Source organism: Somniosus microcephalus, chromosome 9 (assembly GCF_052327205.1).
Source record: "Somniosus microcephalus isolate GS21.2 chromosome 9, FLI_Smic_1.0, whole genome shotgun sequence".
Classification (NCBI taxonomy): Eukaryota; Metazoa; Chordata; class Chondrichthyes; order Squaliformes; family Somniosidae; genus Somniosus; species Somniosus microcephalus.
The window spans coordinates 135232115-135247273 of record NC_140995.1 but is presented as its reverse complement, the minus strand read 5'-3'; the positions used below and the strand labels follow the sequence as shown (position 1 = coordinate 135247273).

The window sequence follows — 15159 nt, the reverse complement described above, 5'->3', positions numbered from 1 at the left end:
ACCCTTGTGCAATCCCTTAGTTCCTGTCTTCCGTGTGCCTTTGCCTATCCTAGTGCTCCTATGAATTGCTACCCCAGTGGCTGCAGCATGGCTGCTGACTTGTAGTGGAGGAGACTGCAGGGCAACCTTGAGCAGCTCTGGGCCTAGAAGGCCCGGCTGCGGACTGCACCACCTCGGCATGAGTGGCAGCAGTCTGGGCTGGCTGGCTGGCAGGCAACATCAACGGCACTGGTGGAGTGGCAGTGGTGGAAGGACGAATGTTGTCATCCTGAGAAAGGACAACAGGTTCGTGCTCCACGGAGCCACTGCCATTCCCCCGCGGTGGTGCCTCAGCAATCCTAGTAACCTGTTGGAGGACAGATTGCTGGACTGCAAGCCCCTTTCCACACTGGTAAATGGAGCGACAATGGAAGCAGTCTGGGCCTGCGTGGCAGCAACCGGAGCCTGCATGAGAGCAGTCTGTGCTTGCATGACAGAAGTCTGAGCTTCCACTGCAGCACTCAGACATTGGTTGGCTTCTGCTTATGCATGTTTGACCTGATGCCATGAGACACCATGGGGTCCGGAGTCAATATTGAGGACTCCCAGGCAAATTTTCCTGTAATTTCTTTTGGGCTGCACGGCCCCTTTAACGGGCTATGCGGCCCATTCAAAATTCCGTGTATTTGCGTTTTTTTCAATTTAAAAGCCGACTCACCAGCTGCGCAGAATCGTAGAGCACTGCGCACTTAAAGGGAACATTGCTCCCAGGGCTACTCCACGCCAACTGCATACCACCTCTGATGGGCTTGTCCAGTTGATGTGACAACAGATACCCAGGGATGGTAATGGAGGAGCCTGGGACGTTAATAGGTACCATTCTGTGAGTATGACTATGTCAGGCTTTTGCTTGACTTGTCTGTGGGACAGCTCTCCCAACTTTGGTACAAGTCCCCAGATGATAGTGAGGAGGACTTTGCAGGATTGACTGGACTGGGTGTGCCTTGTTGTATCCAAATCTGATGGCTAGGTTGAAGCTGAGTGGTCCATCTGTTTTTATTCTTATTATACTTCTTTGAAGCTATTTAATACAACTGCGTGGCTTCCTAGGCCATTGATACTAGCTATTGATACTAGTCAGTGATACTAGTTATTGATACTAGCATTTTATTCATCTTCAAGAAAGGTGACAAGTCCGATTGTGATAATTACAGAGGAGTTTCCCTGCTGTCTGCCACAGAGAAAGTCATCGCAAGAATCCTCCTCAATCACCTTCTCCCAGTGGCCGAAGAGCTCCTCCCAGAGTCGCAATGCGGATTCCGCCCACTAAGGGGCACAATGGACATGATCTTCACCGCACGTCAATTACAAGAGAAATGCAGGGAACAGCACCAACCGCTGTACATGGCCTTCTTTGATCTCACAAAGGCCTTCGACACTGTCAACCGTGAGGGATTATGGAGTGTCCTCCTCAAATTCGGCTGCCCTCAAAAGTTTGTCACCATCCTCCGCCTGCTTCACGATGACATGCAAGCCATGATCCTGACCAACGGTTCCACCACAGACCCAATTCACGTACGAACCGGGGTCAAGCAAGGCTGCGTCATCGCACCATCGCTCTTCTCGATCTTCCTTGCTGCAATGCTCCATCTCGCCCTCAGTAAGCTCCCCGCTGGAGTGGAGCTAATTTACAGAACAAACGGGAAACTGTTCAACCTCCGTCGCCTCCAGTCCAGATCCAAGGTTGTTCCATCCTCTGTCGTTGAATTACAGTATGCAGACGATGCTTGCATCTGCGCTCACTCGGAGGTTGAACTCCAAACCATCGTCAACACCTTCACCAAAGCGTACAAGAGCATGGGCCTTACAGTAAACATCCATAAGACAAAGGTCCTCTACCAACCTGCCCCCGCCACACAGTACTGCCCCCCCGATTATCAAAATCCATGACAAGGCCTTGGACAATGTGGACCACTTTCCATACCTTGGGAGCCTACTGTCAACAAGGGCAGACTTCGACAACAAAGTCCAACACCGCCTTCAGTGTGCCAGTGCAGCCTTTGGTCGCCTGAGGAAGAGAGTGTTTGAAGACCAGGACCTCAAACCCGGCACTAAGCTCATGGTATACAGAGCAGCAGTGATACCTGCCCTGCTGTATGCCTCAGAGACATGGACCATGTACAGCAGGCACCTCAAAGCACTGGAGAGGAACCACCAACGCTGCCGCCGCAAGATCCTGCAAATCTATTGGCAGGATAGGCGCACCAATGTCGGTGTTCTTGCTCAGGCCAACATCCCCAGCATCGAAGCTTTGACCACGCTCGATCAGCTCCGATGGGCAGGTCACATTGTCTGTATGCCCGATACAAGACTCCCAAAACAAGCGCTCTACTCAGAGCTCCGGCACGGCAAGAGAGCCACAGGTGGGCAGAGGAAACGCTTCAAGGACACCCTCAAAGCCTCCTTGAAAAAGTGTAACATCCCCACCGACACCTGGGAATCCCTGGCCCGAGACCGCACAAATTGGAGGAGAAGCATCCGGGAAGGCGCCGAACACCCTGGGCAGGATTTTCATTGGGCCGTGGAGATGGGATTGGAGGCGTGTGGGGGGTTAAAATCCTGAAATCAGGGGTCCCGACCCCATCCCGCCCCCAACCCGCCTCCATGCCAGTTTCAAAGGAGGCGGGTACCCGCCTCCCCGAGGCGGGAAGGGGATTAGTGCCAATCAACTGCCTGTTAACAGGTAGTTTACAGACAGTTTTTAGCTTAATCCCTATTTTTAATGTTGAAGTGTGGGATTCCCGACAGCTCCAAACCACGGCAAGTTAGAGGAGACGGACTGTCGGGATGAAGGGCTTGGAGGGGTCGAGATGTCCAGTGTTCAGGTGAGTGATGGGTGCATGAGTGCAAAGATAAGTGTGTTTGGTGTGTGTAAAGTGTTTAAAGAAGTTACCTTTACAGCCTTCCTTCCTTCAGACCTCAGGAGTCCCTCATCTCACTGGCACAGAAAGCAGAATGGCTGTGAGCTATCAAAAATTGCAGCATTCAGCTTTCTGTTCCGGGGAGATCTCTAAATCATCCTGACAGGAAGGAATTAACTTAGAATACAGATTGTCAGTGTTTGACAGCTTCAAACAACTGTGAAGCTCTAATATTTCATCTGCCAAAAGGTCTTGACAGATGAAATGTCAATCTGTGATGTCACCTGTTGCCAGGTGGCCCTTAATTGGCCTGCTGAGCCCGCTGGGCGGGCTCAACAAGGTCAATCAAGTCAAAATCACGTGGGTTGGCTAGAACTCGATGGAGGCGGGAGTACAACCCCGAAAGTTGTAGTCCCGCCTCCTACCCGACTCCTCAATGAAAATCCAGCCCCTTGAGTCTCTTTGCCGGGCCGAGCAAGCAGAAGCCAAGCGCAGGCAGCACAAGGAGCGCACGTCAACCCAAGCACCCCACCCACCCGCCCCTTCAACCACCATCTGCCCCACCTGTGACAGAGACTGTAGTTCCCTCATTGGACTCATCAGTCACTTGAGAACTCATTTTTAATGTGGAAGCAAGTCATCTTCGGTTCTGAGGGGCTGCCTAAGAAGAAGACTTCTTTGAAACTGTTTAATACAACTGAGTGACTTGCTAGGCCATTGATACTAGCTAATAATTCTAGTCAGTGATACTAGTTATTGATACTAGCTTTTTATTCAAGATCTAATTTAATTTTTTTTAAATCACAAATTCACAAACTGCCATGGTAGGATTTAAACTCACGTGATTATCAGCCCAGACCTCTGGATTACTAGTCCAATAACATAACCACTTGACTACCGTACACCTTCGCATTTAAGTTGTTGTTAGCTAAGTAAACCAATTGGTATACAATGGCTTTAGTTAGGGGGGTTTTCTGTTTTAGCTGAAATAGTATTTCAATTGCCCAGAGACTATGATAATCACTAATGTTGGTGAAGCTTAGCCCCAAATATTAGAGTTAACCAAATTGTTACAATTCTTTGATGACCAGCTTGAAACCTTTGCTGCTTATTGTTAAAAAGCCCTGATTGTTAATGACACTGTCTCTGTTTTTAGGTACACGTTAATAGATATTTTGCGTGCCATATTACTATCATTGGAAGCAATGATCGAAGACCCAGAACTTCAAGTAAATGGATTTATTTTGATCATAGACTGGAGCAACTTCACTTTCAAGCAAGCCTCTAAACTAACCCCGAGTATGCTTCGACTGGCTATTGAGGGACTGCAGGTACAAATGTTTTCTGTTTGTAATAAAAATATTTAATTGATATAAAGAGAGATTTTCAAAACAATAGTTTTATTCATACTAGTAAATCAAGTCACTGCAATTTATAAAAAATGATATTGTCCAAGATTTTCTTTTGTATGTGCTAATTACATGTAGAGAGTAAAATACTTCATACGCATAATTAGATAATTCCCAGGAGAAGCATGTGGTACTCAGTACGTGAAGGGCACTGCTTTTGTAGAAAGAAATAATTCAGCTTGAAGTGGTTTTAGTCCACGGAATGAATATACTGCAGTACTAATAAAAAAGGCTCTACTATCTTTCTTTACCAAAACTATTTTTCATACTTCCTATGTTTTTATTTACCCTAATAATGTAGTCTATCTCTATGAATATCCCGTTCTGTTAAACTAACTCAACAAATATGTTTGTGCATAGATGAATTTAAAATAAAAACACTTGTACTGAAAAATGTTGCTCTAGGAGAAGGTATTGAAATATGTTGGTTCATTTTTACTTGGCATAGGTCATTCATTGAAACTGGGAATTTAGTTCCCTTAACATATTTCCCTGAACATCTGAACATTATAAAATGAAACTAAATTGCATTTCAATAAAGCTATTAACACCACAATAATCATCCACAGCCAGCAGGAGCATCTTTAGACACACTCCACTAATTGGTTAGATAAAGCAGTTCTTTAATAGAATTTACTTGTGCATGACTAACAATCACTGTTTTATTGATAATGGCTAAGTTTTCCTCTTTGTTTTTGAAAAACAGGAGAAATGCCCATTTTCACCTTAATTTATGACCCATGAATAGGGGACCTTCTTGTAATGTGTGATTCCTGATTTCATTGTGGTAATGAAAAAAATATAGTGGTCAGTTGTGATTCACCTGCACCTTTAATGCTTTTCAATCAGTTAATGAGCCACTTCACCTATACAAATGTTGAAAAGTTCATGAACGCAGTTGTGAATTGCATAATATTTGTGGAGCTTTGCTCAATAAAAATTGAGGAAAGCCCAGTTTTCCAATGAGGCCTTGGTTGTGCTGGTAAACTCTGCAGTGGACTGTTGCAAACAATGTGACCTGCCCATCAGAGCTGATCGAGCGTGGTCAAAGTTTCGATGCTGGGGATGTTGGCCTGAGCAATAGAGGTTTTTTAAATTACAATACAAAGGGATCTGGGTCGTCCTGGTGCATGAAACACAAAAAGTTAGTATGCAGGTGCAGCAGGTGATCAGGAAGGCCAATGGAATCTTGGCTTTTATTGCAAGGGGGATGGAGTATAAAAACAGGGAAGTCTTGCTGCAGTTATACAGGGTATTGGTGAGGCCACACCTGGAATACTGCGTACAGTTTTGGTTTCCATATTTAAGAAAAGATATACTTGCTCGCGAGGCGGTTCAGAGAAGGTTCACTCGGTTGATTCCGGAGATGAGGGGGTTGATGTATGAGGAAAGGTTGAGTAGGTTGGGACTCTACTCATTGGAGTTCAGAAGAATGAGAGGCGATCTTATCGAAACATATAAGATTGTGAGGGGGCTTGATCGGGTGGATGTGGTGAGTATGTTTCCACTGATGGTGAGACTAGAACTAGGGGGCATAATCTAAGAATAAGGGGCTGCCCTTTCAAAACTGAGATGAGGAGAAACTTCTTCACTCAGAGGGTAGTAAATCTATGGAATTTGCTACCCCAGAGAGCTGCGGAAGCTGCAACATTAAATAAATTTAAAATGGAGATAGACAGTTTCCTAGCAGATAAGGGAATTAGGGGTTACGGGGAGAGGGCAGGGAAGTGGACGTGAGTCTAGATTCGGATCAGCCATGATCCTATTGAATGGCGGAGAAGGCCCGAGGGGCCGTATGGCCTACTCCTGCTCCTACTTCTTATGTTCTTATGTTCTTATGGGAGAAGGCAACCCCAATATGCTAAAGAGGCAATGTGTGGAAATATGCTACTGAGAGAATAAATGTGGTGCCAATTATTCAGATAGCCTGGCAGAAAGTCTGGAAGAAGTTACATAGCATAGAGAAGTGTGTAAAGGTGAGGGATATGACTGAAGTAGCGGCACAGAGTATATATGAACATACAGCAAAGGAGTTGGTAAAAGCAGATGCGAAAAGTGCTGTAATGACAAAAAGAAGTGTTAGCAAGGATGTGACGTATAGGCCCCGCTAATAACGCTGAGGCAGGAAGAGCATGAGGTGGGGGTGGGGTTAACAGGCAAGCTTGGTGGTCCGGGGGGAAGCACTGCTGCTCCTCTTGGCCCACAAGCAGTGCTGTAAAGGCCTTAGCTGATGCATCCAGTCCCTTCTCATCTCCCTTCAGCTGCTGGGATTCATTCCCAAGGCCCAGGAAACCCGGCTTGCAGATGTTAAAAATAAAACTTTTCATAAAATGGAAGCACGCAGCCTCCTTAAAATATTCTAGTGACCATTCCACCTCCTGAGAGCAGGTTGGTAACCTACCACCTAACCGGCTTCCATTAAAACAGGAGGCTGGAGGTTGGAGGCAGGTTGTGGTCGGGTTGCCCATTTAAAAATTTTTAACATTGGGGTGGAACTTTCAATTTACATAGGATTACATAGGATATATGGCGCAGAAACAGGCCATTCGGCCCAACCAGTCCATGCCGGCGTTTATGCTCCACTCGAGCCTCCTCCTGTCTTTCCTCATCTAAATTTATCAGCATAGCCCTCTATTCCCTTCTCCCTCATATGCTTGTCCAGCCTCCCCTTAAATGCATCTATACTATTTGTTGTATCCGTGTGTTAATAGAGACACGCAAGGCAGGAGTAGGTTTCACAGGTGTTTACTGAACAAAGTCTGGAGGTGAACTAACTGATACAACACAATATATAGGCTTATATAGCCCGAGTGGCCATTACTGGCATTACAGTACACAGGGGGGCTCTTAAAGGCACATACACTACAATTCCTCCCCTTTTAGCCAACCAGTACATAATATTTTAAGTAATCATGAATTACATGTTACAAGAACAATAATCTACACATTGCTGCAGTTAATCAATTATAAGTCAGTCTCTCTGGAGGATTCCTGACTCGGTCTGGATAACGCCTCGGTGGTGTAGTTTCTGGTGGTGTAGTAGGTTCTTTTGGCAAGGCTGATTCGGCTTGAATGCCAGTGTCGGGTTCATCTGGTTCCAGTATCACCGGATCGGAGGTAGATACTATGGGTATCTCTACTTCATCATTAGGCGTATAGAGTTGTGGTGTAGGTTGTCCCTTTTCGGATGACTCTATGATCTGGTCAGCATGGCGCGTTATTATGCTTTCTCCAACGTCCACGGTATACATCAGCGGTCCTAGTCGTGTGCAAATAGTTCCAGGCTGCCATTTCTCGGTACGGTAGACCCGGGTCAAAACTTGTTGACCTATCTGGAAGGTTCTAGTTGGCCTTTCATTCATGCCTTGAAATTGCCGGTTCTCCACGTCCCTTCTGATGTTTGGCTTGATCAAATCCAGCCGGCATCTTAGGCTTCTATTGAAGAACATCATGGCGGGAGTTTGGTTTGTAACCATATGTGTTGCATTCCTGTATGCAAACAAGAAGTTATCTACCTTATGCTGAAGTTTTATGTCTTCATTACCCATGGCCTTTATGGCCTTCTTGAAGGTCTGGACAAACCTTTCAGCCAATCCATTGGTGGCGGGATGGTATGGGGCGGACGTGTAGTGCTTAACCCCATTGTTTTTTAAGAACTTCCTGAATTCTTCGGACACAAATTGTGGTCCATTATCAGAACAGATCTGTTCAGGCAGCCCATTTCTGGCAAATATGGTCCTTAATACTGTGATGGTCTTTTCCATGGTGGTGGAGGACATCTTTATTACCTCCGGCCACTTGGAGTGTGCATCAACCGCGATTAAGAACATTGAGTGCATAAATGGACCAGCAAAGTCGATGTGTACCCTTTTGCCATGGAGATGAGGGCCACTCCCAGGAATGTAGAGGGGCTTGGGGTGGAGCGCTTTGGACCTTCTGGCATCCTAGGCAGCTCTTGGTCATTTCTTCGATGTCTCCATCGCTACCTGGCCACCATACAAACGCTCTGGCTAGGTTCTTCATTTTCACTCCACCCAGATGCCCCTCGTGAAGCTCCTTTAGCACTTTATCCTGGAGTTTGGGTGGAATCACCACTCTGGATCCACACATCAAGGTTCCTCGGCACACTGACAGCTGTTCTCTTCTTTGCGAGAATGCTGGCAACAGTGGTTCGCCATGTGCTGGCCATCCCTTCACCGTTAAATCGTAGACTCGTGAGAGAGTCGGGTCATTTCTCGTTTCCTTTTCAATGGCAGAATTTGTTACTGGTAGACATTCCACTATGGTAGAGTGGAACATCTCCACTGGGTCTACTGTAGGTGCCTCTTCTACTGTTGGCAACGGTAGGCGCGATAAACCGTCAGCATTCCCATGCTGTTTTGATCCTTTGTATTCTATGTCATATTGGTGTGCCCCTAGAAAAAGGGACCACCTCTGTAGCCTTTGTGCTGTCATAATGGGAACAACCTTTTTAGGGTTGAATATGGAGACGAGGGGTTGATGGTCAGTCAACAAGGTAAATTTTTGTCCGTGTAGGTAATGGTTGAATTTCTTCACTCCCCATACCAGGCTGAGTGCTTCCCTGTCGATCTGGGCATAGTTACGCTCAGCTGAGTTCAATGAGCATGACGCAAAAGCTATCGGCCGCTCCGAGCCATCAGGGAATCTATGCGATAATACCGCTCCTACGCCGTAAGGGGATGCATCGCACGCCAGTCTGATTGGCAGCGATGGGTTGTAATGAGCCAAAACTTCCTTGGACGTGATTAAGTCTTTGCATTTATGGAAGGCACGTTTATAGTCTTCGCTCCATTTCCAATTTACTCCTGTTTATAGCAGTTCATTAAGAGGGTGGAGAAGAGTTGATAAGTTCGGTAAAAATTTATGATAGTAATTTATCAATCCCAGGAACGACCTTAATTGTGAGACATTTTCAGGTGCTGGGGCTTTTATGACCGCTTCAATTTTTCAGGTGACTTATGCAACCCTTCCTTGTTAATTATGTGACCACAATATGATATTTGTTTCTGGAAAAATTCGCACTTGGGGCGATTTGCTCATAGGCCCCATTCTCTCAGCCTAGTGAGCACCTGCTCCAAATTGGCAAGGTGCTCGTTGTCGTTTTCTCCTGTTACAAGGATGTCGTCTAGGTAGCATTGAGTCCCCGGAATCCCTTGGGGGACTTGCTCCATAGCTCTTTGCCAGATAGCTGGAGCTGATGCTACTCCGAAAACCAGTCGATTGTACTGGTACAGGCCTTTGTGTGTATTTATCGTGAGATACTTTTTAGAGGCCTCTTCAACCTCCATCTGTAGATATGCCTGTGCTAAATCAATTTTGGTGAAACGTTTCCCTCCGGATAGTGCGGCGAAAATATCTTCTATCCTCGGAAGAGGATACTGTACCATGTGAAGGACCGGGATTACAGTCACCTTGAAGTCTCCACAGATGCGAATTTTTCTCTGTTCTTCAGATTTATCATTATTCAACGTTTTCTTCATGACTGGGACGATGGGTGTTGCCCACTCGCTCCAATCTATCTTGGATAATACGCCTGCCTTTTCCAAATTCTCTAGCCCTGCCTCGACTGCTGGACGAATTGCGTATGGCACCGGCCTTGCCTTAAAAAACTTGGGAATTGCCGCATCTTCCACTTTTATTGAGGCGGTGATGCCTTTCAAGGTTCCTAGTTTCTCTTGAAACATTTCCTTGGCGTTGGCCAAGATGTCTTTTAATCGTTCAGGTATGACGTCATCATCATTTTTTTCCTTACTGGTCACCGTCAGTGCCTGAATGGAGTGCCAGTCTAAACGTATCTTCCTGATCCATTCACGTCCCAACAGCGGTGGACCACCATCTTGTAGAACGTATAAATACAACTTCTGTATTTCCTTGCCGTTGTACACAACAGGCACCCTTATTTTCCCTTTGGGGTATACTTTCTGCCCCGTATATGTTTTCAAGATAATGGATGTGTCTTTCAAAGGTATATGCGGAAATAGCCGCTCGTAATCCCGTCGACTTATGACGGTCAGAGCTGATCCTGTATCTAGCTCCATTTTAACTGGGGACCCCGCTATCGTGAGGGTAATCCAAATGGTCTGGTAATCTTCTTTGGCAATTACATTATGTAATTTGAGACAGCTTAGTCTCTTGTTTCCGGAGTCGCTATCGCTCTTCTGGTCTTCGGAGCTACTGTCTGTCATAATTTGTACCTTTCTGTAGTTTTCCTTATTGATTTTTTTCCTGTCCATGGATTTTTTGTGTCCAGATCGGCATACACGTGCAATGTGTCCAATCTTTCCGCATTGCCTGCATGCTTTGTCCTTGAACCAGCAGTCCCTCTGGTCATGGGTGGATCTGCCGCAGCGATAATATCGCTCGAAACCCTGTGTCATTTCATGGGTGCCGAAGTCCTGTGGCTTTTGCTGTATCTCTGCAGCTCCTCTTGCGGCTGCTTCGTATGATACAGCCATACTGAAAGCCTTGTCCAGTGTCAAATCTTTCTCAGAAAGCAGCCTTTTCTGTGTTCCTTCACTTAGGAGACCGCAGATGAATTTGTCTCGAAGAGAATCTGCCAGTCCTGCCCCGAATTGGCAGTGCTTTGATAGCTTCCTTAATTCGGTGAGGTAATCAGCGTTACTTTCATTCTTGTGCTGATTCCTCTTGAAGAATTTGAATCATTCCGCTATCAGCAGCGGTGTTGGGTTTAAGTGCTCCTGTAGGGTATCAACAATCTCCTTAAAATTCTTGTCCTTTGGTTTGGCTGGAGTGATTAAGTTTCGTAACAGCCCGTATGTCCTTGCGCCCATTAGATTTAGAAGTACTGATGCCTTTTTATCATTTTCTATTTCATTTGCTGTGCAATATACCTCCACTCTTTCCACATATGTGGTCCAATCCTCTATATCATTATCGAAAGCATTAATATTGCCAGCCTTAGGCATCCTGAAAAAAAAATGGTGCCCTCCGCGCTTTCCTTTCCTCCCTGCAGAAAAAAATGGCACTTCCCGCGCTTTCCCGCCGCTGCTGCTGCTGACAACGCTGTTTTCCGCGGTTTTTATTTACAGGTGGAGACTCGTTCCCGCCGGACTCTCTGGGACTTTTCCCTCCCTCTGCTTGGTCCGAACGCCGACCTGCTTTGCAGCGCCGGCCGTCTCCCGAGTGCTCCCCCCCTCTGTCTCTGTTTGCCTCCGCCTTCGCTGCTCGGCCCCGCTGCAGAGCCAGCCGATGGAGCCTCAGCCCGCCGCCCAGGAAGGATTATTGCAGTACCTGCCACCAGCTCAGCTAGCTGGTGAAACCACAGTTTTTTTTTTCTTTCTTGCTTTTCTTCGACTTTCGTCTGAGGAATCGATCTCCTTGAGCTGCTGCCGAATTGCAGGTCAGTCCGTTTCCAATTCGTCGCCACTGTTGTATCCGTGTGTTAATGGAGACACGGAAGGCAGGAGTTGGTTTCACAGGTGTTTACTGAACAAAGTCTGGAGGTGAACTAACAGATACAAGACAATATACAGGCTTATATAGCCCGAGTGGCCATTACCGGCATTACAGTACACAGGGGGCTCTTAAAGGCACATACACCACAATTGTCAGAGTGCGAGCTAAATGTGGAATACTGAGAAAGAATTTAGAAGTGACATCACTGCCATGGAGGGAGCAGATTGTTGGGTAATAGGTAAGTGTTAGGTTGTTTGTCTGTTTCATTAAATTGTTTGTTTTTTCACTGTTGTTGATAATTCACTTGCTGGTAGTTTGCATTGTGTTTTAGATTGTTAGATATCAATTCCAGTGTTTTAGGTTAACTTTATACTATTTTAGTACCTCAGTCTTTTAGAGGTCAGTTTCTTAGAAGTAATTCTTTTAGGGGGAAAAATTCGGTATCGCCCATTTTGGGGCGCTAATATCGGCCGGGCGCAAAGTTTAGCGCCTGGCACTAATTATCGCCTCCGACTGCAAAATTCGTCTCTATTGCTCCTGAAGGTGATTTGAGTGCTAAATCAGGTGCTACACACCTCTCTTAAGGCGCAAACATCAGGGAGCGATGCGCTACCTCAGAACGCTACCGAAGCTCAGGCGATGCCAATTACCATGGAAGCCAGACAGACTGGTGCCATCCAGTTCTTAAAGGGGAGGGGCCATCTTGCTGGCCAGCCACACCCTGCTCATTGCAGCCTTGAATCTTGGCTTGGAGAGACCTCAAAAGCAATTGTGTGGAAGCACTAATGGATAGGCCGAGGGAAAGAGCTCGGCACTTAGGAACCTCAGAAGTGATGCTGAGGGCCAAAACTCCTTAGGACAGCATTAAAACCAAAAATTTTGCTGACAAAAGGCAGGAAGCGCCTTTAAATAGCGCTCCCCCAGCCCCTTCCCAACTTGAAAACGTTTCCCTCTACCTATCGTTCCTAACAGCAGGTGCTAAGGCAGGGTGCGTGACTCAATATCCGGTCCGGGGTGCACGCTTGGCTGACGTCACAATCTGCAGGTGCAGGAGATCGTGGCGGTAGTGTTTAGCACCACCACAAAACGATTGGTCAATTTCGCGAGCGGCACTAAAATTGCCGCGTTCGGGCGCTAAGTTCCTAGCGCCCCCCCCGAGGCGCTAATGGGAAGCGGTAACCAACCGAATTTTTCCCCCTTAGAGTTTTATAGGTCAGTGCCTCAGTGTCTTAGACAGCAGTGTCTTAAATTTTTAGAGTTCAGTGTCAAGTGTTTTAGTGGTCAGGATCTCAGTGATTTAGAGGTCAGTAAATTGACTACAGGAAACTTGTTATATCCGGCACCGACGTGACCGAGCTGTTGCCGATCTATCAAAACTGCCGGACATACAAAGTTAATGTTGAAGCATACGGAGGTTTTCATCTCCATATCTGACAACAAATACTGTTGCTTAGCAACAGCTTGTAAACAGTCAGCCCGTACCTTGGAAGCGTCTCTGTAGCTTAGCAACAGCTTCAGCGAGACTTTCCAGAGCCCGACTGTTGAAAACAAAGCCACAAGAAGAAAAAAAACCTAACAAAACGGCTCCTGATTTCTGCTGGTAGATCGAGGTTTCCGGACATACAACCTCCGGGTATACCAAAGTTTCCTGTACTATGGCAGGCCAGCTGGGACCCATTGCATGCGCATCCTGTTCTATGTGGGAACTCCAGGACACTTCATGCGTCCTGGATAAACATGTGTGCAGGAAGTGCCGACAGTTGCTCGACCTCATGCTCGGAGCTTCAGAGCTTGAGGAGTGGCTGGCGGCACTGCAGCGCATCCTGATGTCTGAGAGTTTCCTGGATCGTACATTCCAGGAAGTGTTCACCCCACTGCCACAGAAGGTGACCAACAGATAGGGTAGGAGGAAGTGTAGGAATCCCCCAAGCCAATGGCACTTGCTAAGCAGTTTTCAGTTTTGAATACTGGGGAGGGTGACGATTCCTTGGAGGAATGTGGTAAGAATCAAAATCCTGGCACCGCAGGAGATTTGACTGCACACAGGGGAAAAAGAAAGGGTAAAAAAGTAGTCATAGGGAAGTCAATAGTTAGGAGTTTAGACAGGTGTTTCTGTAACTGCAAACATGATTCCTGAATAGTATGTTGCCTCCCTGGTGCCAGGGTAAAGGATATCACCAAGCGGGTGCAAAACATTCTGCGAGAGGAAGGAGAACAGTCAGAGGTTGTGGTCCAAGTTGGAACCAATGACATAGGTAGAAAAGGTGTTGAGGTCCTTCTGGCAGAGTTCCAGGAGCTAGGAAAAGGATTAAAAAACAGGACCTCAAAAGTAGTAATCTCAGGATTACTTCCAGTGCCACTTAAGGACAGTAGCAAGAAGGGATCTTGGCTTGGAAGATAAGAAAGTAGAATCAGTATGGGTGGAGATAAGAAATAACAAGGGTCAGAAAACAGTGGTGGGTATAGGTTATAGGCCCCTAACAGTAACTATACCATAGGACAGAGTATTAATCGAGAAATAATAGGAGCTTGTAACAAAGGTAATGCAATAATCATGGGGGACTTTAATCTTCATATAGATTGGGCAAATCAAATTGGCAAGGGTAGTCTGGAGGACGAGTTTATAGAATGCATTCGAAACAGTTTCATAAGAACATAAGAACATAAGAAATAGGAGCAGGAATAGGCCACTTGGCCCCTTGAGCCTGCTTCGCCATTCAATAAGATCATGGCTGATCTTGGGCTCAAAGCCACTTCCCAGCCCGCTCCCCATAACCCTTCACTCCCTTATCTTGCAAAAATTTGTCTACCTCCAACTTAAATGTATTTAATGACCCAGCCTCCACAGCTCTCTGGGGCAGAGAATTCCACAAATTTACGACCCTCTGAGAGAAGAAGTTCCTCCTCATCTCAGTTCTAAAAGGGCGACCCATTATTCTGAGACTGTGCCCCCGAGTTCTACATTTCCCCATGAGGGGAAACATCCTCTCTGCATCTACCCTGTCGAGCCCCTTGAGTATCTTATATGTTTCAATAAGATCACCTCTCATTCTTCTAAATTCCAATGAGTATAGGCCCAGCCTGCTCAACCTTTCCTCATAAGTCAAACTCCTCATCTCTGGAATTAACCTAGTGAATCGTCTCTGAACTGCCTCAAATGCAAGTATATCCTTCCTTCAATAAGGAGACCTAAACTATACGCAGTACTCAAGGTGTGGTCTCACCAATACCTTGTACAGTTGTAGCAGGACTTCCCTGCTTTTATACTCCAACCCCCTTGAAATAAAGGCCAACATTCCATTTGCCTTTTTGATTACTTGCTGTACCTGCATGCTAACTTTTTGTGTTTCATGCACAAGGACCCCCAGATCCCTCTGAACTGTAGCATTTTGTAATCTCTCTCCATTTAAATA

General features: G+C 46.2%; 1 protein-coding gene across 2 annotated transcripts in view; it reads left to right on the top strand.

Moving 5' to 3' along the window:
- The window catches only part of clvs2 (clavesin 2), a 101215-nt gene that overhangs the window by 11922 nt on the left and 74134 nt on the right, over nucleotides 1–15159 (top strand). For both annotated transcript variants that reach the window (XM_085997275.1, XM_085997274.1), the window contains exon 2: nucleotides 4057–4231. In XM_085997275.1, coding sequence (XP_085853401.1) covers nucleotides 4057–4231 — 175 coding nt within the window. The remainder of the gene's footprint in view (nucleotides 1–4056; nucleotides 4232–15159) is intronic.